The sequence below is a fragment of the Zingiber officinale genome, chromosome 4A (assembly GCF_018446385.1).
Source record: "Zingiber officinale cultivar Zhangliang chromosome 4A, Zo_v1.1, whole genome shotgun sequence".
Lineage (NCBI taxonomy): Eukaryota > Viridiplantae > Streptophyta > Magnoliopsida > Zingiberales > Zingiberaceae > Zingiber > Zingiber officinale.
In genome coordinates, this window is record NC_055992.1 from 117,113,823 (window position 1) to 117,138,235 (window position 24,413).

Genomic DNA, 24,413 nt, shown 5'->3' on the forward strand with positions numbered 1-24,413 from the left:
AATCAACCTCCCAAATCCTATACCTAAGGGATTACACTTGCTCATGGTCAGGGAAAGACCTTACAGCGGAAACCACGAAGACAAAATAATCCACAAGACTTCAACACAACACATACCTAAACAATCCGTTGGGCAGCGTGGCATCCGATGGCATCGGCAGCGCTAGGCAGAGGAGGGGAAAGTGGAGGGCCAGTAGGTGCCGGGCGGTGCTCGGGTGCCGGCGAGGAGGAGACGTCGGTGGCGTGTGGCTCGGGAGGTTGCGGCGATCGCACGCTCGACGGTCGCGCGAGGGCAGCGACCGCGAGGAGGCGGCTAGGGCACGGTGGTGGTGAACGAGATCGAGAGAGGAGCAGTGGTCGATGGTCTATCGAGGGAAAAATCACAAGAGGGAAAGGGAGGAGGAGCTTCGGCGAGATTGGGGAAAGAAGAGATCGGCGGAGGAGGCGGGGGTGGCGTCGCGAGGTAAGGGGAGAAGGGATCGGGAATTTGGTTTAATATTTATAACTTAGGTTTTGATTAATTCAACTATACGTTAATCAAATTAATCAACTCCCACCTTTGGGAATTCTAAACAGGTTTTTTTTGAGCCCATAAGCGCATCCCCTTTAAATATACCGTACGAGCTCCGATTAATTCTAGAAAAATTTCTAAAAATTCCGATCAGATTATTTCCTCAAATAACCTTATTTTTAATTATTATTTTGTTGTCGTATTTTACATTCTCCCCCACTAATAAAAATTTGGTCCCCAAATTTACTACTAACTCGGGAATCCTCATCTAAGGATAACAACCAAATAACATACCCATATACTAGTCCATCATAGTGTCATGATCAAATCTTTAACCGAAAAGGATGCTTCTGTGGGTTATGGACTCATCTTGCTTCCACTGCGCCACTTTGATATTCTGCCTTCACTTGTTGACACACAGAGAATCAGACTTCAAAGTTCACAATATCATCCTCTACATTTTCCCTTTCTATAATTGCCATATATATAGGGAGTCTTAGACATATGAAAGAGTAAGTCGGTCTCCTACTGATTAAACTAATAAGAGTAAATCAGTCCTCTACTAACCAAACCAACACGAGTAAATTGATACTCTATACATCGGGTCCATACAAATATCTAGGGCACTGTAAACCTAAATAGCCATATCAAGGACTCCTCATGTCCGTACAACAAACATACCCAAAAATAAGATCAGTGGCACCAAGTCTGTAATCTAATCTTCAACTAAAATCACCAACTCCATAAATATCAAGGCATTATACTCTTTAAGTTACTATTAACCTCAAAGGATAAATAATAGACCATCAAGTCGATTATCCACTAATAAATCATCAAAAGATAACATATCACCATATCTGATCTAACCAATGACTGACACCACAAATCATACATGGTATAAACATATAGTACAAACAACTAAACAAGCACACATGGTATAAACAACTAACCAAATACTAACAAAAGTGTATGATAACGGTATACCACATACCTCCTATAGCTTGGAGATTCCTGCCGCTGCCTGGTCCCACAACTCGAGAGTCACATCGAGAGATCACTTACAAAGGGAAAATAAAACAATCAGAACACCGAAAATCATAAATCGAAATAAGATCGAAATTTCAAAACACAAAACACAGCATTTGACTCGAACCAGCCTCTGATACCATAAAATTGGTATCAGATTAACTCAAAAATTCAGAACATAAAAAACAATAAACATTGTAAACCTGCTCTGATACCAAAATTGGTATCAGATTAACTCAAAAATTCAGAACATAAAAAACAATAAACATTGTAAACCTGCTCTGATACCAAAATTGGTATCAGATTAACTCAAAGAATCCAAAATGAAAAGGGAGTATCGTATACCTTGCTCTGATACCACTAAATTGGTATCAGATTAACTCGACAAATCCTAAATCACAACAAGATCGAAATCCAGAATACGAAAAAAAATATAAACAAACATCGTATACCTGCTCTGATACCATAAATTTGTCACGCCCCAGAGAAATCCCTGCCAGGCAAAAATCCGGCAGCATCTCCCCTGTACGGGTGACAATCTGAAGCATTACTACATACAAAATATAAATCAGTCACATACGGCTGGAATATATACACAACCACGCAGTTTATATCATCAGCCCACTCGGCTGGAATAAAATAAACACAACCACGCAGTTTAATAAGCCTACACGGCTGAAAGTAAACACGCACAGCGGAAAACACAAAACAAAATGAACGTAAGACCTACAATGGCACTAACAAAATACCTGCAATCACTAGACTTGACTCCAAAATTCACATCGACTTATTGAAAAGCAAAATACACAAAATCAACATATCATCCAAACAATAACAAAACCAAACAGAAAACTATCCTCGAGTGTGACGTGGGACTGGCAGCTGGGACTCTCCAAGCACCCGTGACTCATCTACCTGTTACCTGGCGAAAGAAAATCAAATTGCGAGGTGGTGAGTATTGGAACTCAGCGGGTAAAGATAAGATAGTGCATGAACGTAATATACAAATAGAAAGTGGGCCAAGAGTATACAGTCTCATACAGGAAATAGCAGATACTAAAATAGAATTAAAAAAATGCTCATACCTGAAACCATATCCTAGGCTAGATATAGTAGGTCAGAACTGGTACTAATCTGTTACAGTACTGCTCATAACTACAGAGGTAATAAGCAAGATATATACAAATTTCCAATGACTAAACATCTACAATGAGAATATATCTCAACACAAGTAAACATATCAGCATTTGTGAACAACAGCAGTAAGTAAGCAATAACAGCGTACATAGACAGCAGCAGCCAAAGCAAATATAATAACAACAGCGTATGCACGGATGATCACTCCCGCCCACCTCTCTGCACCATGACCCCTGTATGGTCGAGAGGTCGGGTCAGTGACAGACTGTACACCACTCCAGCTACCACTCACACGAGTGGCCGAGGGGACAGTTGCATAGTAGCTAACCAGCTACATCTGCGACGGAGTCCCTGCTGCTCGTACTCCAGCTGCCACTACCCATGAGTGGCCGTGTGCGGCACGACAGGACAAGCGACATCAACTCCAGCTACCACCCTCTCAAGTGCCCGAGGATGCGACCCTGGTCAACGACTCTCTCGACCGCAAGGGAGAATTGGTCGTTGACATGCATGTCATGATATGATACGCCTAATGCAACAGTCATCATATATATATAAACAGAAACAGGTATGCTACATGAAGCCAACATGCTCAATATAGTACATAAATAAAAAACAGTCAAAGTATACAAACATGGTATCTAGTGTCTGCTATTTATCATGGACAACAACAAGAGACTGTATAGATATGGAAACGAATATCTCAAAGATCACGTGGAAGTATCAAGCATAGGAAGAACAAGAGTGGAGTCAAGATAGAAACAGTTTCTTATCCAAAATAGTTCATGCACCAAAGTCAAAGTACAAAAAGAAACAAAGCAAGAAATACCCGCCTTTACTAGGTAGTCTGAACCAAATCACGCTTCGTCATGTCAAAGTGCTCGTTTCGAAACAACGTCCTGCAATCATGTATTGTACAATTAAGCTAATCTCATAAGAAACAACAAACTAAACTCAAACCCAACTTAGGTTTCTTAAGAAAACATTGTAGACACATCCACCTAACCACACTAAATCCTATCCCTTTGAATCTGTCCAGAACTTCACAGCCAACACTAGTAGTAAAACACAATGACAAACATTTTAAAACACTTCAATTCTATCTAGGATTACAACATCCAACATATGCGGAAACAACACCAAAATAATTCATTTCAAACAATGCCACTTCGGTCCAGAAATAGCTTAGCCCACACCGGAACTGAAACACAACGAAAAACATCTTAGCACACTTCACTCCTGTCCGAGAATCCAAACAACTCACCAAAATCTGATCCCAAAATTCTGAGGTTTACCTGGGAGCAAAGCAACGATGAACTTGAATCAATTCATCCAAAATCTATTCTAATATCCCATGATTATTACAGGGAAGCAATGCAACCTCTAAATCAAATCAACTTCCCAAAATTGGTTCCAAAAGATTTCAGCTAACAAGAACCAGTGAACACAACACCCAAGATAAATTCTTCATCGCTCAAACCCATCTAGAGATCCAGCCTCATCTTAAGGAGCAAAGAACAAGATCGCAACAAGGAAACAAATCACCAACTTCCAATCTATTCAGAACAAAACTCTCATGAAGAAGTAGTGCATGGAAAACAAATAAGGTTTCGAAACTCTCAAATCTGTTCAAGTAATTGAAATCGCTACACAGAAACAAAGCCACATCGAAAACCAATCACATTCCTCCTAAACCTAGAGCAGAAAACTGGACACAAAGAATCATTGAAGAAATAAGGACATCCTTCGGAATCATTCTATACGCCAACTCCCAATCAACCTCCGAAATCCTATACCTAAGGGATTACACTTGCTCATGGTCAGGGAAAGACCTTACAGCGGAAACCATGAAGACAAAATAATCCACAAGACTTCAACACAACACATACCTAAACAATCTGTTGGGCAGCGTGGCATCCGATGGCATCGGTAGTGCTAGGCAGAGGAGGGGAAAGTGGAGGGCCAGTAGGTGTCGGGCGGTGCTCGGGTGCCGGCGAGGAGGAGACGTCGGTGGCGTGCGGCTCGGGAGGTTGCGAGGTTGCGGCGATCGCACGCTCGGCGGTCACGCGAGGGCAGCAACTCGCGAGGAGGCGGCTAGGGCATGGTGGTGGCGAACGATATCGAGAGAGGAGCAGTGGTCGATGGTCTACCGAGGGAAAAATCACAAGAGGGAAAGGGAGGAGGAGCTTCGGCGAGATCGGGGAAAGAAGAGATCGGCGGAGGAGGCGGGGGTGGCGTCCCGAGGTAAGGGGAGAAGGGATCGGGAATTAGGGGATGGGGAATTAGGTTTAATATTTATAACTTAGGTTTTGATTAATTCAACTATACGTTAATCAAATTAATCAACTCCCACCTTTGGGAATTCTAAACAGGTTTTTCTCGAGCCCATAAGCGTATCCCCTTTAAATATATCGTATGAGCTCCGATTAATTCTAGAATTTTTTTTAAAATTTTCTAAAAATTCTGATCAGATTATTTCCTCAAATAACCTTATTTTTAATTATTATTTTATTGTCGTATTTTACAACCATATATTTCACATAATGTTTGTACTCTTATATTCTCTTTAAATATATTTTGCTTCCCATTTTTTAACTTCTACCACTTAATTCTATGAGTCATATATATTTTATTTCTATTAATATTATTTTTGAGGCGTATATCCAGCACTACTAACCTATGTTTCACTAGGGATAACTTTACAATTTTTACAAATCTTTCTATCCTTCTTCCTAACCATATAGAAAGTCAATTTGTAATTTATTATTTCCACTTTTGAACGTGACCAAGTGTTTTTCTCTTTTCTTAAAAAATGAATTGGCTAATATAAGCTCATATGCTATTGCAAAATCTAATATAATTTTTCCTTCCTCATTTTTCGTTCGAAACCCGTAACTTCCATGTACCCTCTCATATTCTTCATTTTTCATTTCGACATGTCCATTTAGACTACCTTCTATTAAAATCATTTCATTTAGCGAAATGTTTTATAATATTTCATCTAAATCGTCCCAAAATCTTAATTTGATAGCTTCATCTAATCCTACTTGCAGTGCATATACGCTAATTATATTTATAGTTTCTTTCGTCGCTATTATCGTTGATGATGTAATTATGCCTTGAAAGTTTTAATGTGTTGACAATTATTTAAGTTTAGGTTAATACATTGGATCTAACATGAGTTGCGAGTTTGCAGGAGAAGTTCTTGCAGGTCGGAAGACTGGATGCAAGACAAGGGAAGCCCAAGGAGGTTGAGGACCAGATTATTGACAAGCGAAGTCTTGTAGGTCGAAAGACTGGATGCAAGGCAAGAGAAGTCCAAGAAGGTCAAGGACTAGATTCAATTAAAATAACATTGGACTATATTCTTTAGGTTTCCATTTTTCCCTGGTCCCCACTTTGCTTAATTTCAGATTTGTCTCGCATTGAGTAAATGATACACCATTAAATAAGAGTTAATAAGTGTTATATAGTTTGCCATTAGGCTGGTTCACTTAGGTAGAAAGTTCCATGGCGGAGGGGTAGACTCACCCTTAAGCTTTAAACTAAAGACAAAAAATAAAGATATGATCATCAGCTTGTTCCTTCTTATTCTTCCTCCTTGGATAAGAGCTAAAGCTAAAATCTAACACCCCGTGGTGGAGCGGCTGGGCACTTCTTCCAAGCAGTGAGGGTTTGATTCCCACACAAGGCGCACTTGCGGCAATCAAATTTCTGGTGTGCGTGGGTGCCATGTTAGGAGCTGCCACGTTTCCTGAATTTACTTGGTGGGCAAAATGTGGAGCCAGACTGTCTAGCTTAGGATTAGTCGGATTATAAGATCTAGATACCTGGTATATAAAAAAAGAAGTTAAAATCTAACAAACTTTTAGAAAGAACTATCATCTTGCACCTCGATGATTCTGGTATTTAGTTAATCAGCAAGTGCGTTCTTCCAGTTTTTCTTCCTGAAATTAGCAAGTAGTTCTTTACATCTCAAGTTCTATCTCCTTTTTTAATTTTTTAGACTTGTGACTTATCATTCTATCTCTTTATGCATACTTTTCTACTTATTACTATCTTTTTTTTTTTTTTTTATCTCTTTTGTTCCAGTATCATCTGACTTCTTGTTAACACTTGCTCAAAAAATGTTTCTAGTTCAAATCTAATGTGGATTTATTTAGCTGCATAATTCTGTTGGCTATTTTGCTCCAATAACAATTTCTTCAGCCACCAAATGCTAATTTTTTTTTTCTTCCATATGACTTCGTGCAGTAAATCAGAATATGTGATATACAAACTCAAGGAAATGGGAAAGATCTCTGAGAAGGACATCATGTTGATCTGCAATCAATTTGACAAGCTAGACGCCGGAAACTGTGGAAAGATCACTCTCTCAGATCTTACCGGGAATCATCACTGACAACTCCTAAGAAAAAAGTAACATTACAAGGATGCATGCTTGTGGTTCCTGCGTTTCTCTTATTTATACTTGGGTACCATCTGCAATAGGAACAAAGTTGCAGCCTATACATGTCAAAGAAAAAGTCCCATAAAAAATTGTACAGGTTGTACAAAGGGACATCCTCAGGCTCGATCGCTTGTGCCTGGGAACTTGTACGTAGGTAAGCAGTAGAGTTGTATGTCATAATACATGTAGATTATGTAGCTTGCTCGATGAATGTTTATATCGACATTGATATGCTTCTTCCCAGGAATATACCGCTTAATTGATTCACATATGAGACTTGTGTAGCTTATGATCACATCAGATTCACTCATTCAGCTGTAGAGATTTTCGACTTTGATTGTCCTTTATTTCCTAAGGTAACCAAGCTACCACGTACACAAGATGCGTCATTCGGGGGCTCATGTTGGGCCGAAGTCGGACCATCCGAGCCATGGGCTGTCTGTCAGGTGGGCTCATGAGGCCTCTGTAACTGAACCGGACATGTCGCACCAAGGGAATTATGCGGCGTGTCGCATTAATTTTCTGTTTTTCTCGGTCTGTCGTCTCTTATTAAAGAGGGACGCCGCGGTCGCGACTCGCGTGTTACCGCCGAAAGGAAGAGAAACTGCGGCGGAAGAGATCGTGAGGCGATTCCAACCTTGTGGCGGCATGGTATGGATCATGATTTCTCAATTAATTTTTTTCCGTTTCAATTTTTTTAGGTGTCTTTTGTCGATAGTTTTGCTGTTCCGTTAGGGTTTGCCCGTGATTGTTGTTTCTCTGCGTGACTCTTTCGATCGGGTGCTTGTTTGGTTTCAGTCTTGGAATTCGGTGGTTTTTAAACCGGATTCTTATCTTTTCGTTTTTCTGGAAATTCTCGTAGCTGGAAAAATGCTTTATGCTACCACTTCCGCGTTTGTGAGACTTGCATTGTTCATCCTGGGCGGATTCCGATTGATCGATTAACTTATTCATGTGCTATATGGAGGAAATTGTTTCCAATTTTTTTCGATATTTTTGTTCGGTAAGAATTTTGAGCTGAGATCTGAATTAAGCAAAAAAAAAAAAAAACAAACAAAAAAACTTTGTTGTAGTCATGCCTTGTGAAGCAGCAGATTTCAACGAGATATGCTAGTTGTTATATACTTGAAAAATAGGTTATTTACTTTTTGTTACTGCCAAAGAGGAACATTTACGGTGGATTGAATTTCTTCTTGTTTTGTCTTCCTTTGAGCTTATCTCCTTTCATTGCTTCTTTTTGATTGATTCATCATTTTTTTTACACAATCATGCTTGTAGCTGTATCCACCATTTACTTTTGTTTTCAATAATTTGATAAAGATACATGTCATAGCAGTCGTGTTAATGAGACTGTTATGTTTACTAGCTTATAACTTTAGTTTAATTTGTCAAGGATATCATTGGTTATGTTTAGCAACTAGCAGAAATATATGCATGGTAATCAAGATTGTGATTCTGACCTTATGAAACTAATATAAATAATCCAAATCATAAGTAGGATTTGACTTAGGCTTGGAATTTATGATCTGTTCCTATGCTACCTCATCGTTCCTAACTAGTGTCTCAGTCACTTTAAGAATTATATTGTATTGTTCAACTGTTATCAAATCAATAGTTTTAGTTATGCTTCATGATTCCAGAATGATAAAGTTCAATGTGTTCATCTTAATAATGTATATTGAAAGTTAGTATATATGATAGATTATAAATGTCAAAAAATAATTCTACAATAATTTAATTGTACTGTAGGATCTTAATCTACGTCCAATCCTGTCATCCACTCCAACCCTATGATCTGAACACATTAACCTCTTCTGTTCCTATATAAGATCCCGATGTTGACAATCTTGAATATTTGTATTGTTTTTCCCTAGGATGATCCAGAGCTTGAAGCTATTAGGCAACGGAGAATGCAGGAGTTAATGGGCAAACATGGCGCTGTAAGTTATGTTTATCAATGTCGGGGTGTAAAAATTGCTGAGTTTGTAACTAATATTCTTTGGCCTTTTTGTCAGGGTAATCAACAAAATGGTGAGCAACAGAAAGTACAAGAAGAGGCCAAAAGGTTTGTTAATCTTTCAATTGGAATTTTGTTAAATGGAAGTTTAAAGAACCATCTATCTGTAACTTGAAATGCAGGGAAGCAGAGGAACGTAGGCAGTTGATGCTGAGTCAGATATTGTCCACTGAGGCAAGAGAAAGGCGTAAGTGTTGTATTAGACTACTCTTCATCGTTGTTACTATTGCTTTGTGGTTGTTCCATCATGCCTTTATATATTGCTCTTTTATTTTGTTGGATATAAAATTTATTTTCTCCTCTATAGACTTGTTCCCAGTGATGAAAAATTTCTTAGAACCTTAGCATGCTTATGGCACATTTATACTACAACTCTGTCAAAATCAATGTCTTGATGGTACATCCAGGAGTTTGGCACCTCAAGATTAGATTAATCTTGTTGGATTAGGGATTTGTGTTCAATCTAGTACTCGATTAAAAACAACCTGAAGAAAATGTTATGCTGGCATTTCAAAAATAACATCTTGTTATATATTAAGATTCACTCTGGATCAAGAACTTGTTGATTATCTTGAAAGGTAAGCTACTAGGTTTAGGATTTGGATCTATAAATGTATTATAGTGAGTATGAACATTTGTTTATGAAGTTTGTAGATTGTTAGATTGGTAAGAATAAAATGATTTTAACTGGAAATTACAGTATCTTTTTTGTTTAGGGTTTAGGGTTTATTTTGAGTAAATTGGAGAAAAATCCCCAACCACAATTTAAACTTTACCCTCAGTTCCCATGTTAGAAAATATTTATTCTCACTCCCTAACCAAACATAATGGACATCAATTTACTTAATTGCCCTTCATTTTTTATAGGTACAAAAAATCCAAAAAGAGGTATAATGGTCAATTGATTCAGCCAGTATGATTCCCAATAGATTGATTAGGTGGAAAAAAAGTCATGCTCAATTTGATATAAAATATACTATATTCTAGTTTAAATGTGCTGAATTTAGGAAAAATTATATCTTCTTTTGAACTTTTTGTACCTATAAAAAATGAAGGGCAATTAGGTAAATCAGTATGCATTAGGGAGTTGTATGCAAGAAAAGTTTGTATGCAGGAAGTGGGAACAAACTTTTTCTGATGTAGGGATTGAGGAGGAAGAATAGTTTGTTAGTAGGGAGTTTTGAGCAAGTTTCCCATGTTTTGTTAACAATAGATGTTCAACTATTTACATAATGGTTCACCACTGACAATAATGTTCGTTTTCTGTAGTTGCTCGTATTGCATTAGTGAAGCCTGATAAAGCAAGAGGTGTGGAAGATGTTATACTAAGAGCTGCTCAAATGGGACAGATATCCGAAAAGGTACAAATTAGAACAATCGCAGATCCTGCTTATTACATGATCATGCATTCTTGAAGAGATTCTCATGTTTGGTTTCAGGTTTCTGAAGAAAGACTTATTTCACTTCTGGAGCAGATTAACAGCCAAACAAGTAAACAGACAAAAGTCACCGTAAGTTGCCTCAACTCCTTAACACATACTCAACTATCTTCTTATTCTGGTTTCGGAATCGTATCAATCACGCTACTCTCCCCTTTCCAGATCCAGAGGCGTCGAAGCGTGCTCGAAGATGATGACTAACTAGCCGGGATCATTCACTGAGATGGTTGTGATCTTTTGGTAATTAACTCGCGTAAAATGGTGTTTGCTGGATGATGCATTAACTAGTTTTGAAATAACTTGGTTATGTTCTGGACCTGTTTTTCCTTGGCAAATCAACCATATGCTATCACATGGAACTATGCTTTCATGTATCATTTGTGAGTGTGAATTATCAATTGGGAGTAGTTGAAAACTATTTTTTTTTTTTTTAAGTAATGCTCCAAGTGAATAGATATCTTGATGTTGTGGATTATCAAATCAAATATGATCAAACATGCAAATAAAGATTATCATATACAACAATTGCTCTAGGTGCAATTTTGAAATGGCTTCAAATTATTAAGCATCAATGGAGCAATACTATTGACACTTGCAATTTCAATTAAGTTGGATGATGATATAGTGTTTTCCTCTTCTGTAAGTATAACTATTTTTTACTATTTTTTAAAAATTCAACATTTTCTCTTGAGTTGAATGTTGTGGAAAAAGTTTAATTATAAATGTTCATTGTTGTAACCTAAATATTAAATTTATTTTTCAAAAATAAATAAAAAGAGTTCGATTATTAATAAATGTTAAATCATAGCTTCAATTTTTATTTGGATTTTAAAAAATAATTTATCCTTATTGTCGGTTAGTTTAACTTTAATTTGGTTCAAAAATAACGTTACCTGTTTACCCGATCCGATTAACATCTCAAACAATAGGACAGACGGCCATCGTGCCCGAATCCGCAAGTGCATTAATCCTTCCCCAGCCTCACCTTATCGAACTTGTTATAGGTTCAATTTGGATCCGCTCCGATAACTCACCAATCCCATTAAAATGACATCGACAAAGATCGGAAGGAGTACCATCCGCTTTCTCCTCTAGCCTTGAAGCGATTCGCTTCGCTTCCGCGCAATTACCATCCGAAAACCGAAACCCTAATCGCCCGCACGCCTGCCGCTCGCCCTCTCTCGAGGAGCCTTCGATTCGATCGCCCCTCCTCAAGGGTCGCGCCTGTCTTCCCCCGGAGCTCCGAATAGGACTCCGACAATTTTTACGCTTCGTCACGATCCCGCAAGACTTCGTTTTCGAGTCAATCAACTTATTTCTCTGGATATAAAGGTAGCTTTTTTCCCTGCTCGTCTCGGGGTGCAACCCGTTGTTTGCATTGGGTACTTATTTGATCGTTAATATACCCCCTTTTTACACTTTTGATTTATTTATTTTTTTTTGTTTATGCTCAGTTATTGTTGGTATTTAGATATGGTTTTGATTATACATGTGAAAGCTGGTTGATTTCACATCGTACAATACTTTACTCGATTAAAAATTTGATCTTGCTGTTTGTTCTTACGTGGTAGAAATTGGCCTGCTTATTGATATGATGAGTTTGTGTAGTGGAGGCAGTTGTACTCAGCGAGGCGATCGATTATATCTCATAATCAACTATGATGGATGCGAATGACAACACTGAAATTACTGTCCACAATCCAAGAGCTCGGAAGTTGAGATCCTTAGTTTGGAACGATTTCACCAAGGAGAGAAGACCAGATGGGAGTTATGTTGCTATATGCAATCATTGCAAGAAGCAGCTCACAGCTAGCAGCAGGAGTGGTACTACCCATCTAAAGAACCATCTTGTTATCTGCACGTCAACCAAGCGAGGTAAACGCAAGAAGCTGGTCGTTCGCCGCCTTGTACTTAAGTCTAACGATGCCAAGAATGAAGGTGGTATGAGTTCCGAGCACTCCCAGTTTGATCAGGAACTGAGCCGGCAAGATCTTGCCCGCATGGTCATTCTGCATGGTTACCCATTCAACATTGTTCATCATGTTGGTTTCAGGACCTTTGTTAGGAACCTTCAACCGCTGTTTAAAATGGTGTCTGCTGATATTGTGAAAGCAGATTGCATGAAGATATATGAGAATGAGAGGCTCAGGTTGCATGAAATGCTAGACAAGCTACATTCTCGAGTTAGCATCACAGTCGATATGTGGAAATCCATTGCAGACATGGACTATGTGTGCTTGACCTGCCACTATGTTGATAATGATTGGAGACTTGAGAAGAAAATTCTCAACTTCTTTCCTCTTGAGCCTTCTGAAGTGGGGCAGGATGTGAGCAAAATCATATTGGAGAGATTGCGGGAATGGAGTATTGATGGAAAGCTCTGTGCTGTAGTGCTAGACAATTGTAGCACCAGTGATTTGGTTGCGAATGAGCTTATAGAGTGCCTCCGTATGAAAGGTTTTCTTATTTCAGGTGGTGATCTATTTTCTGCCCGGTCCTGTGGTCATTTGCTGAATCTCATTGCTCACAAAAGTCTAGAAGTAGCGTGTGAAGTCATTGATAGAGTTCGTGTCGGTGTGCAATTTGTAAAAACCTCACCCGAAAGGCTATCCAGATTTCAGAAAGATACAGATCAAATAGGAATCCCAGAAAAGCCATTGGTTCTTGATGCTCCATCTAGTTGGCCGTCGACATATATGATGCTTGAAACTGCATGTCATTATGAGGAGGCTTTCAAACACTTGGCAGAAAGTGATCCGGACAATGCAAGCTTTCTTTCGCCCAAGGATTGGGAAGATGTTAGAGCGATTGTGGAGTGCCTAGATGTTCTTTACCAGGCTTTGGAGAAGTTCTCTTCCACAAGAATTCCTACTGCAAATCTGTACTTCAATGACATGTGTGGTATTCATTTTCTTTTAAAGACCTGGTACAAGAGTCCACAATCTTTTGTTGCATCTATGGCTAAGGAGATGCTTGAGAAATTTGAACGTTATTGGGACTTGAGTAGAATGTTAATGACAATTGCATCTGTTTTAGATCCACGCTACAAGATGAAGTCTGTCGAATACTTCTTTAAGCAAATTTGCGATGATGCATTGGAAGCTAAAACAAGGATTGACAATGTTCGCGACAGCTTTATAAATCTGTACAATGAGTATGTGGGCCACTCTGCAAATTCTTCAAAACTTCAAGCCTTTTATGCCGGGAACAGTGGTGGCTATAATGGGAATGAACATGTAAATGGTGGAGAATATAAGACATCTCGAATAACATTATCTGATACACAGCGTGGATTAGATCAGTATCTTAAAGAGACATCCTCTGGTCATCCAGCAAGATCTGATCTCGATATGTACTTGGAGGAGGCTGTTCATCCTTCAAAAGGTCCTGAAGATAATTTTGATATCCTAGCGTGGTGGAAATATAATGCTGCCAAATATCCAGTGCTTTCTATGATGGCTCGAGATATTATGGGGGTTCCTATATCAGTTGTTCCATTAGATAATGAAGCAAGAACTCTAAATCAGTATTTAAGTTCGACAGATCCAATGATTATAGAATGCTTGATATGCTCTCAGGATTGGATAGGCGATGAAACAGATGGTAGGGGCAAATTTTAGATATCATCCTTCTCTTCTAGTTTGTTATTCCTAACACCTCATCTTTTATTTTGGTTAGCGTCACCTGTGGATGCTCTAGCAGTTGTTCCTTCCACAACTCTGTTGGAGGCTAACGGTGATGAATGCATGCTACCTGCTAGTGGTGACTGAGACTACTAAATTTGGTGTTGATTTCTAGCATCTGTGTTGCCCTTCTGGAGCTGGAGATGCTTGCCCTTTGCATGAACAGCCATTCTGGTACTTAAATTTAGCTTTTTGGAATTATATGTAGCATTTCTTATCCCCTATGATAACATCTTCATTGTATAGAAACTGTGTAATTCACAGTGCATATACAGCAGTGATGTGTCATGATCGTGGGTACAAAATTAATAAAGTAAAAAAAAAAGGACTCGGGACGTGGACTTTCTGCTGTTGCATTATGCACCATCGTGCCATAACCCGCAGAGTGGGCAACTGCAACGTCTCATGTTCTCTATATATTTTTATTTTTTTAATTAAAAAAAGTGTTGTGTGTCATTAACTAATCCACTAATTAATCACTCTCATGTTAATTACCTATTTAATGCGTATCTGTCTCTTTCCTCTGCGTTCTGCTTCGAATCGACGGTTGCTGTCCTGCAACGTAAAAGAGTAGGGAGGGAAGGAATAAGACAAAAAGAAGGAAATCCACCGCCTTCGCGTACGACGACGACGGCCGCGATTGTCGCTGCAGTTCTAGTGGGTGGTAGGGCATCCACCGCCTTCAATCTGCTGCCCTTCTTCTCCTCCAGTCAAATCTCCCGCCCATCCCTTCGAAAATTTTCTATTCAATTTCCCAGATCGCTCCGTTTTCCTACTTTGCCTCGCATTATTGTTTTTGTCGGCCAAAGTTTCGATTTTGACCAGCGATTTCCGATAAAGGACCGGCCTTTGGGATTCTGGGAAGAAGGAGGGTATATATCGTTATTCAGTACTCCGTCATGCCGAAGAAGAGGAAGGCGGCTAAGCGCAAGAAGAAGATGGCCGCCGCCGCCACGGCGGATGTTGCTCCTAATGGTCGCTTCGTCTTCTTTCTCTGCCGTTCGTAGTTCCCTGCTTGAGCTCCTTTTGTTTGTGCATTTGATTCTTCAGATCATGGGCATCACGACGATGGGGTGCTGCCTCCGCCTGAGGAGATCAAGGAACACGATGGCGGATCCACGGCGTCTTCTTCCTCTGCATCATCGTCGCCTCGAGAGCACCATTGTTCTTCATCTGCCGAAGAGTTCCCTGGATCTGAACCCGTTGCCTTTAATGGATCCACTGAAGGAGTGGTCTTAGTCGAGCACGACCTGGTGGAGGAAGACTCTTCTATTGTTGTAGAGGAAACAACTTTTAGCTCTACCACAGAGTTCTTTGCTAAATCCGAGGCTTCCCTTGTCCAAACTACTAAATATAACAAGGAAGACGAGGGATCTGTTGTTCCTGTCGAAAAGATTGCTGTTTTGGCTGAAGAGGAAAGGCAAGGCGATGAGATTGCTTTGGCTGAAGTCCAAGTGAAAGTAGTGCTGCTTACTGATGTACATGAGACGGTTGAAGAACAACTCGATGAGAATCATGGAGACCATTGTTTTGGTGGAAAAGCTAAGGCTTTACCTACTATTGAGGTGCTAAAGTCCTAGTTTTTATGGTGCTAATTTCATCTATCTCCATTAGTATACTGATTAGGAGTGAATGGCCTGTTGTTACATGTAGCTTGCGCCGTCTCCTCTGGTGGTAGTTCGTCCGACGACTTGGTGGAGTTGCTGTGGATTGCTTGACGTCTTTGCAGGTTCAGGGAGATAAACTAAACAAGGTAAATGTGATCTACTACCTTCTCAGTAGAATGCCAAGCTTTGAAGAATTCATCTTGTACTATGTAGATTTGTTTGTCATATTGGTGTAAGCAACGTAGTTGTTCAGTTACTACCATCTGTTCTTGTAAGCTTTGTTGTTTGTCTAAGATAAAGTGAGTAATGAGAACATATTTGGCTTCTGGTTTGTTTGAAGCCATTCTCCATCAGTAGTATACAATTCTATATGTGGTCGCGAATAACTGAACAAAGATGAAACCCTAGGATGTCTAAGTACTACAGCCTAGGATTAATTATTGACACATTAATTTGGCCTAAGAGCAAATACATATTCATGATGTGGCAGTGTTCTTTGTGCTCCCCGAATTGGTTGATGCCCAAACGATAATATAATGGGTGGATCAACATATTAGCTAAAATCTATTTTGCTCTGGCACTTGTTTTGAAGTTACTTTGTTTTAAAAACTAACTGTTGGGTCTGCTTAGTTTATGCATGAGCCATGGAGATTTGCAAGTATGATTTATAGTTCCTTTTTTGGCTGAAATTAAGCATCAATCGCACAAAAAGGAGGGTTCTGTATTTTGGATACACATTGATGTTAGCTTCAGAATTGTTATTCTTGCCATTAATATTGTATGAAATTCTAGGATGACATGGTTTCTGCATAACTAACAAATTTGTCACTAACCACAGAATTAGGGTAAGTGCTTTACGTATAAGATATTGATACTTCTTCAAAATTCTTGTGATTCTATGGGCAAAATTGAGTTGCGTGTGAGAGATAACCCTTTTAACACAAATTCAAGCATTGACACTTCAGTACTCTAGGTTGACATCCAAAATCCCTCCTTTATCATTTCGGTGTTGTTGTTCCTTTTAAGATTATTCTAAAAATCCAGTTTTTTTAGTGTTGTTGTATCTTATGCAACGCATTTTTACTTTTTAGTGATGCAGAACCTTGGGCTTGTTCCTTGAAGACCAACGCTCGATATAGAGTTTGAGACAAGGCTTTTATGCAACTTTTGTTGTATTTCTTGTTTGCTTTGCTGTAGTTAAATTTATGGACATCTCGTTATTATAATAAAACTCTTTGGATTTGTGTATTACGCAAAGGAATAAAGAACTTATTTTCCCATGTCTTAAAACAAAGTCAGTATTCAAATTGAACTCATGTAATAGGACTGGATCTTTTGAAGTCTGGGTTTGATTTGCTGCGTAGATCCAGGGGCGGATCCGGGATGGAATCAGACCAGAAATCTGGGTGAAGAAGCATTGCTATTTGTCATGGTCAGGAATAAATTACTCTTCATGTTTTTTGGGTTGTGCAAATTAATATTGGTTGGTGAAACTGTCATCTTAGCGGCCTCTTCATCTAGAAAGGAAGTAAATTATGAAAGATTTTGTCCAATAACAATAGGACATGCAAAGAGAGATTGAGACAATTAAGAGTATTCACATAAGTTTTTTTATTATTATATTTAAAATTTAAAATAAATAATTTATTTTATTAAATTTAGATAATTATTTTTCATTATATACTACATCAATTATTTTAAAATTTTCATCATTCTTAATTTTTTATTATTTTTTTCTCATTCTTTTATTTTTTTTATTATTATTATATTTATGGAATGAGTGAAAAGGAGAGAAATTGAAAAGATTAAGTGTAAGGAGAGAGATTAAAAAGAAATATTATTTTATTTTTAAAGTAGAGGTTTTATTCTTTAAACTTAGAGAATAATTATTCATTAAATCTAAATTTAGGTATTGAATAGAGTAGTTGATGTAAAATTTTTTTAGTTATCCTATCTAAAATTTAAAATAAAATCTTTGAATAGAATAGTTGATATGAATACTCTAAACGGGTATTCTGCAACTATTAGAAATCAATCTCAAATCTATTGATAATAATAACACACCAACTGTCTCAGGGGTAGATGGTGGTGCACTGCAGAAACCACAATGAAGGAGAAAATGCATGGATCAATTTCAACCATTTGATCTAAACTTAATCTCAGCATGTCCTCTGACCAGACTGTTTTGTTATGTTTTAAGTTCAGTTAGATTTTTTTTTTTAAAATATTTTGTACTATTAACATTTATATTCTTGTGAGAACTAAAATAAATAACTTCACAAGTAATTAGTTAATGACACACCAAACTACTGCATGTATAATACATAATATGTTGCCTGATTATTGATTACCAAAATGACCATTACATAAAGATGTTCAAAATCTTAAATTACATCATAGGATAATATTACCACACTATGTGAGCTTCACCACACTTTCATCGTACACAATAACATTCACAACTCAATATGACCAACTATATTAGGAAGCAATCCCTCCTCTCCTTGAAAATTCAAGGGCTTAAACTCTTTTTTTGCCATTTCAATTTCAGCTTTGTAAACTTCAGCGAGAGTTGCACATACATCCAGTCATACATCTTGTCCACCATCCCAAAGAGAGTAATCCTTGTGGTTTTTTTGATGAATATTATGCCCAAATATGCCCAGAATCCAATTATAAATCCCATGACAATAATAGCATAATCTAGAACTCTGTCAAGTTTCTCATCGTCCTCTTCATCTTCTTCTTGAGATGGTGAATGATGATTGACTTCATCACCCGGACATGTTGGAAGTGGCACACCACAAAGGCCCTCATTGCCAACATACGTTGAGTCATTGAAGGTTGACAATTGACCTCCTGTTGGGATTTTGCCGGACAAGTTGTTGTATGAGAGATTCAAGGAGCCCAGAAAGTTTAAAGTAGATAGGTCAAAAGGAATTTCTCCCATAAGACGGTTCATTGACAAGTCAAGAGACTCCAATTCTATCATGACACCAATATTTCTTGGAATCCTTCCTGACAAATAATTGTTGGATAAGTTGAGGAAGTACAATCCATGTAACTTTGTGATCTCTTGTGGAATCTCACCAGAAAGCTCATTGTTTGATAGGTCTATGCTTGTCACCGCACTAAGAACTTTAGTGTATTCATTAGTTGACCCTTTTGCAGTTATAAGAATGTAATCCTTGAAATGATATTCCCTGTCAAACTCAACATAAGGAGGACCATAACTGTTATTCTCACGATAATAAGAAAAATGATGGTTATCCCTGAAATGAGATTCCGGATCGGGGTCATGATAATAATATTGTCTTGAGAGTGCGGAATAGACAATAGGCGTTAGATAGCTATCCGTAACATTCAATTGATCACTGTAGTTTTGTTTCACAACCATAGAAGTAAAATTTGTGATAGAGGAAGGTACATTGCCAATAAGATTGTTGGACGAAAGATCCAAAACTTGGAGGGAAGTAAGATTTCCAATATTTGTTGGAATAGCATGATCGAATGAGTTTGAGCTCAAACGAAGAAACTTTAGCAACGGGAAGCTCCTTCCCACCCAGTTTGGTATTTCACCAAAAAATTTATTTCCACCAAGATCAAGAGTTACTAATTCTTTATAATTTCTTAAGACAGAAGGAAATGGTCCTGACAAATTGTTTTTGTTCATGTGCAAGGAGTGCAAACTAATTGGATATGAGCCATTGCAATTTGGGACCTCGCCCGACAAGTAATTGTTGGATAGGTGTAGTACCCTTAACATGGTTAAATTGCAAAAGAAGGCAGGCAAACAACCATTGATATAATTATTAGACAACAATAATATGTGAACAGCTTCCGGATTTCTATAATTCAATGGAATCATTCCTTCAAAAGAGTTATTTGATAGATCCATGACGATAGATAGACTACAAGGTAACTGACCACTCAAATTGTTTGAGCTTACATCAAGCTGAATAAGTGAATTTTCCAAAAAGAAATCTGAAAACCAATTTGGAATATTTTCATAAAGTCCCAACTCCAGATAAAATGATAAATATCTCAAAGCTGTTTGTGTTTGAATCCACGAAGGAAATCTAGTTCCCAAATGACAATAGCTCATATCAATCCAGAGAGCATTAAAAGGAGGAATCCAATCATCTGATAAAATATAATTCAAAGAGTTATAAGATGTATTCAAATAGTATAAGTCAGTGAGCTGGGAGAAGTGAGCATCAGTAATGTCGCCCTGCAATGAATTCGATGAGATGTCCAATGTTCTTAGTTGAGCTAATTGCCAGAGATTTGAAGGAGCCAACCCATTCAACTTATTGTCTTGAAGTTGTAAGTACTTTAACTTGGAGCCTTGTGGACATTTCGACAAACCATCAAGTAGGTTTGTTAGTTCTCCACCAATATTATTCAAAGACAAATCCAAATCCGTTAAGTTGCATAGATCACCCAAACTCAATGGTAGTTGTCCCATCAAGTTATTCGCTGATGCATCAAAATGCATCAAGTTGTGAAGTCTGCCAATGCTTTCTGGTATTTGACAAGAAATATTGTTATGAAATAGGCGTAATTCCTCCAAATTGACGAGATTGCCCAAACCACTTGGTATACATCCATAAAATTCATTAGATGACAAATCCAAACGTATCAAGCTAGTCAGGTAGCCCATGCTCGAAGCTATCTCTCCAATAATATGATTCCGAGACAAATCTAAATACTCCAAGCTGATAAGATTGCCAATGCTCAGAGGTACCTCTCCAATAATATTATTATCATGCAAATACAAAGACTCCAAGCAAATAAGATTGCCCATGCTCAAAGGTATCCCTCCAGTAATATAATTCCCAGACAGATCTAAATACTCCAAGCGAATAAGATTGCCCATGCTCGGAGGTATCTCTCCAGAAATATTACTACCATGCAAATCTAAATACTCCAAGTAAATAAGATTACCCATGCTCAAAGGTATCCCTCCTGTTATATGATTCTCAGACAAATCTAGATACTCCAGATGGATAAGACTTCACATAATGAGTAGAATTTTTGTTAAAGAATTACCAGCTAAATCCAAGTGCTTCAATTTTCTAGTGGCATTCACAAAAATATTTCCTTCTATTTGATTGCTTGATGAATTGAGTTGTGTCATACTTGTGCCAGCTCCTGCTGCATCTGGTAGCCAACAATTTGACAAAGAAAGATGTTCTAGGCTATTATAATTAATTTGGTGAAGCCAAGTATTTGCTAAAGAGAGATTGACACAACTCATGTCTAGATATTCTAGAGAAGTTAAGTGGGAAAGCCAACTCAGGTCATTTGACCATTGTGAAGAACGCCAATCACAACAACTAAGGTCGAGGAAGCGTAGGTTAGAAAGATTGCCTAATTGTTGAGGAATTAATCCATCAAACATTGCATTGGAGAGGTTAAGATGTTCCACATGGACAAGCGAGGAAATCATACTAGGTACATGGGATGCGAAGTTGTTGAAGCTTAAATCCAAGTATTTTAAATGCTTCAATTTAAACAAAGAAGGATTTATCTTACTTTTGCTGGGAAGTGAAGCATATTGATACAAAAAGGCGGAATCCGCCGCCCCGACGGCCCCCTACGCCTGCCCCACGGTGATGTAGGAGGAGGGTTAATCAGGGTGAATGCTGGGTTGACAAGTGGCTGGGGGTTCGAGGCTTTAAGCCGGCAGACGGGGATATTATCCCGCATTGCAACCGTCGACACTCGAACCCGTTGCGTCATGATACAACATCCCAGCCACTTACCAACTGATCCAGCCCCTGGGGGCGGGAAGTTAAGCATATTGATCGAATGGATAGTGAAGATCAAGCCTTATGACATGGTTGGTGATGTTATCACAGGCAACTCCTCTCCACTTGCAACAGTCATAGCCGGTCAAGAAGAAAGCCAATGATCCGAGTTGTACAAGTCAGACTTGATTGCAAGTAGAGCTCTCCTTTCACTCTCCAAGCAATTGCTCCCCTTAGATGCATGTGGACGATCATCACAGCTTGCTCTAGTGTTAAACAATAATATGATTAGGAAGAAAGTAGCATGCATTGAGGAATTAGAGTTGCTCTTACAACCACAAGTAATAGCCATAGAGTAGTGATCAAGGAAGAGTAGCTTGACTGAATCATATGTTGGAAGAGACACCGTACTTATAGCTTGTGTATATACTACAAGGTCCCTTCACTTGCCTAAATTAGTTTTTCTTTTTGTTGGAAAATAAGGTGAATGGCTTTGACACTTTGGACACGACATGATGATTATGCCGTGAAGAAGGGGTTTGCTTAACTTCCATAAAATATTTATAATTAATAAATACGTATTAGAAACTTTTAGGTCTTGACTAGGACTGTGATTGCAACTAGGATTAATTTTTGTTTTGTTTTATTATAATTGTTGATTTGATATATAATTTAATACTTCTCATTGAAATTAGCTAAGTTAAATATTTGCTTTATTACTTTTAGAAGTTAGCATTCTATCTAAATTATGTGACATCTAATTATATTATAATAGGGCATGCCTTTGTCTTGTGTTGCCAAACCCACCAGTCATGTGGCCAGAGTAAAGTCAAAGTCTTCTTGAATTAATGCTTTGTTTAATCAAAGTCTTGTGGCACCATAATTCCTGCCAAGTTGGAAATGTAGTACAGCTGCAATCACCCGTTTTCAGAAAATTTTACCCTACCTGTACAGTAATACCCCACATCTGAGATGGTGGGACCCACTGAATTATTTGTATTTTCAAATTCCAAATCAAATTTTAAATATTATATATATATTTTTCAAATTCACAATTAAATATTAATATTTTCATATTATTCGACTCCATCCAATTAGTTTACCTCTCTATTCTCTCCTCTGAAAAAAATTTTACATTCAACTGAACGTAGGAAAGAAAAACATTTAACTGAACATCCTTTAGAAGAAATATTTTTAAAGAGTACTACCAGTTTATCTAATCTCTCTTTCTTGGAGCACTTGAACCTTTCTTACAGCAACTTGTCCGGAAGAATCCCAGATAGTACTCAATTGTCAGCTCTCAATGACTCCATCTAAGCCGGAAATGAAGGCCTACGTCGACCACCATTGCCGGAGTGCCCAAGTCATGCAGCTCGTCAGTGGTCCATCAGCTGAACAAGGCAGGCAGACAGCAAGTTAAAGTTGGTCTATTTCAATTGGTGGACAAGACCTACAATGTGATGCATGTTCAATTGGCAGTGAAGTTACGAAATACTTGAAGTCCTAGTTCAGTAACTTTTGTTTTAAGTGTTCAGGATCTTTGATTTTTTTTTATTTAGCATCTATTCATCCCCTAGCCGGTCATTTCAACCGATCAACTGTCGTGGTTTGCAAATTGATCATTGTAAAAGTTTCATACCTATATTGGCCATACCAAAGTGCAAAGAACAATTCTAGCTGAAACTTCTAGGTGTTCATCAGAAAGTAACCCTCCAATAGATGACCGAGGCTTTCAACTAGGTATTCAGAACTGCCGATGAGATTTGATAGAGCAAGATGTTCTATGCTATTATAATAAATTTGGCGAATCCAGTTATTTGCTAAAGAGAGATTGACACAACTCATATCTAGATATTCTAGAGAAATTTTGTGAGAGAGTCAACTTAGATTATTTGACCATAATGAAGAATAGCAATCGTGACAACTAAGGTCGAGGAGGTGTAGATTAGAAAGATTGTCCAATTGTTGTGGAATTAATCCATCAAAGTTGGCATTGGAAAGGTCAAGATGACCCAAATGAACTAGCGAGGAAATCACACTATGCGTTGAGAAGTTGTTAAAATTTAAATCAAGGTATTTTAAATGCTTCAATTCAAATAAAGAAGGGTTTACCTTTTGTTGGGAAATGAAGCATATTGCACCAAAAGATGATAATTAACCCTCACCCTGAGGGCTCCTCCAAGACTATCCGTGCGATCTAGTGAAGATCAAGCCTAATGACATGGTTAGTGGTGTTGTCATAGGAAACTCCTCTCCACTTACACCAATAATAACCGGTCCAAAAAGAAAGCCAGTGGTCAGAGTTATACAAGTCAAATTTGATGGCAAGGAGATCTCTCCCTTCACTTTCCAAGCAATTGATCCTCTTAGACATACGTGAATGATCCTCACAACATGCTCTAGTGCAAAACAATAAAATCATTAGGAAGATAACATGCTTTGAGAGATTAGAACGCCCCTGGCAACCAAAACTAATAGACACAGAGTGATTAACGAAGATTAGTTAGATTGACTTATAAGTTGAACGAAAGACCATACCTGTGGTGCAAATTTACTATTCGAGTATCAACTATACCATCCTTCACTTACACAGGAAGTAAGTTGGATTCTTTTTTTTTTGTTGGAAAATGAATTGGATGACTTTGTTGCCATGACCACGTTGACTATACCGTGAAGAAGGGTTTTTAACTTCCACATAATTTTTACAATTAATAGATATGCATAAGAAATTTTCAATGCCTGGACTGTGATTATGATGGGGACTAGAAATAATCTGTTTATGCTTTGTTAT

General features: G+C 38.1%; 3 protein-coding genes across 6 annotated transcripts; 2 read left to right on the forward strand and 1 right to left on the reverse strand.

The window, feature by feature from the left end:
- Positions 1-7,489: 7,489 nt before the first annotated feature.
- LOC121970734 (DNA-binding protein DDB_G0278111-like) lies at positions 7,490-11,013 on the forward strand. Its single transcript, XM_042521631.1, has 7 exons — positions 7,490-7,774; positions 8,998-9,063; positions 9,139-9,188; positions 9,263-9,327; positions 10,410-10,501; positions 10,580-10,651; positions 10,742-11,013. The coding sequence occupies exons 1-7, from the start codon at positions 7,505-7,507 to the stop codon at positions 10,778-10,780; spliced, it is 654 nt and encodes a 217-aa protein (XP_042377565.1). The 5' UTR covers positions 7,490-7,504; the 3' UTR covers positions 10,781-11,013.
- A 641-nt stretch (positions 11,014-11,654) lies between these two features.
- Positions 11,655-17,126, forward strand: LOC121970736 (zinc finger BED domain-containing protein RICESLEEPER 2-like). 4 transcript variants are annotated; one of them, XM_042521633.1, is made up of 7 exons: positions 11,655-11,911; positions 12,188-14,182; positions 14,258-14,436; positions 14,832-15,237; positions 15,313-15,827; positions 15,916-16,015; positions 16,961-17,126. In XM_042521633.1, exons 2-3 carry the CDS (start codon positions 12,238-12,240, stop codon positions 14,347-14,349), a joined length of 2,037 nt encoding a protein of 678 aa, XP_042377567.1. In that variant the 5' UTR covers positions 11,655-11,911; positions 12,188-12,237; the 3' UTR covers positions 14,350-14,436; positions 14,832-15,237; positions 15,313-15,827; positions 15,916-16,015; positions 16,961-17,126. The 4 variants fall into 4 exon arrangements, with proteins under 4 accessions (XP_042377567.1, XP_042377568.1, XP_042377566.1 ...); XM_042521634.1 differs by having other exon boundaries at positions 12,151-14,182; positions 14,258-15,237; XM_042521632.1 differs by having other exon boundaries at positions 14,258-15,237.
- Positions 17,127-18,381: 1,255 nt separating this feature from the next.
- Positions 18,382-20,820, reverse strand: LOC121972677 (receptor-like protein EIX2). Its single transcript, XM_042524325.1, has one exon. It carries the CDS (start codon positions 20,818-20,820, stop codon positions 18,382-18,384), a length of 2,439 nt encoding a protein of 812 aa, XP_042380259.1.
- Between the last annotated feature and the right edge of the window lie 3,593 nt (positions 20,821-24,413).

Excerpts from the sequence above, each read along its gene's own strand:
- LOC121972677 (XM_042524325.1), bottom strand. The coding sequence starts at position 20,820 with ATGGGTAATCTTATTTACTTGGAGTATTTAGATTTGCATGGTAGTAAT.
- LOC121970736 (XM_042521634.1), top strand. The coding sequence starts at position 12,238 with ATGATGGATGCGAATGACAACACTGAAATTACTGTCCACAATCCAAGA. Across the intron at positions 14,183-14,257 it reads GATAGGCGATGAAACAGATG|CGTCACCTGTGGATGCTCTA; the intron begins GTAGGGGCAAAT and ends TATTTTGGTTAG.
- LOC121970734 (XM_042521631.1), top strand. The coding sequence starts at position 7,505 with ATGCGTCATTCGGGGGCTCATGTTGGGCCGAAGTCGGACCATCCGAGC. Across the intron at positions 9,328-10,409 it reads CACTGAGGCAAGAGAAAGGC|TTGCTCGTATTGCATTAGTG; the intron begins GTAAGTGTTGTA and ends CGTTTTCTGTAG. Across the intron at positions 10,502-10,579 it reads TGGGACAGATATCCGAAAAG|GTTTCTGAAGAAAGACTTAT; the intron begins GTACAAATTAGA and ends GTTTGGTTTCAG.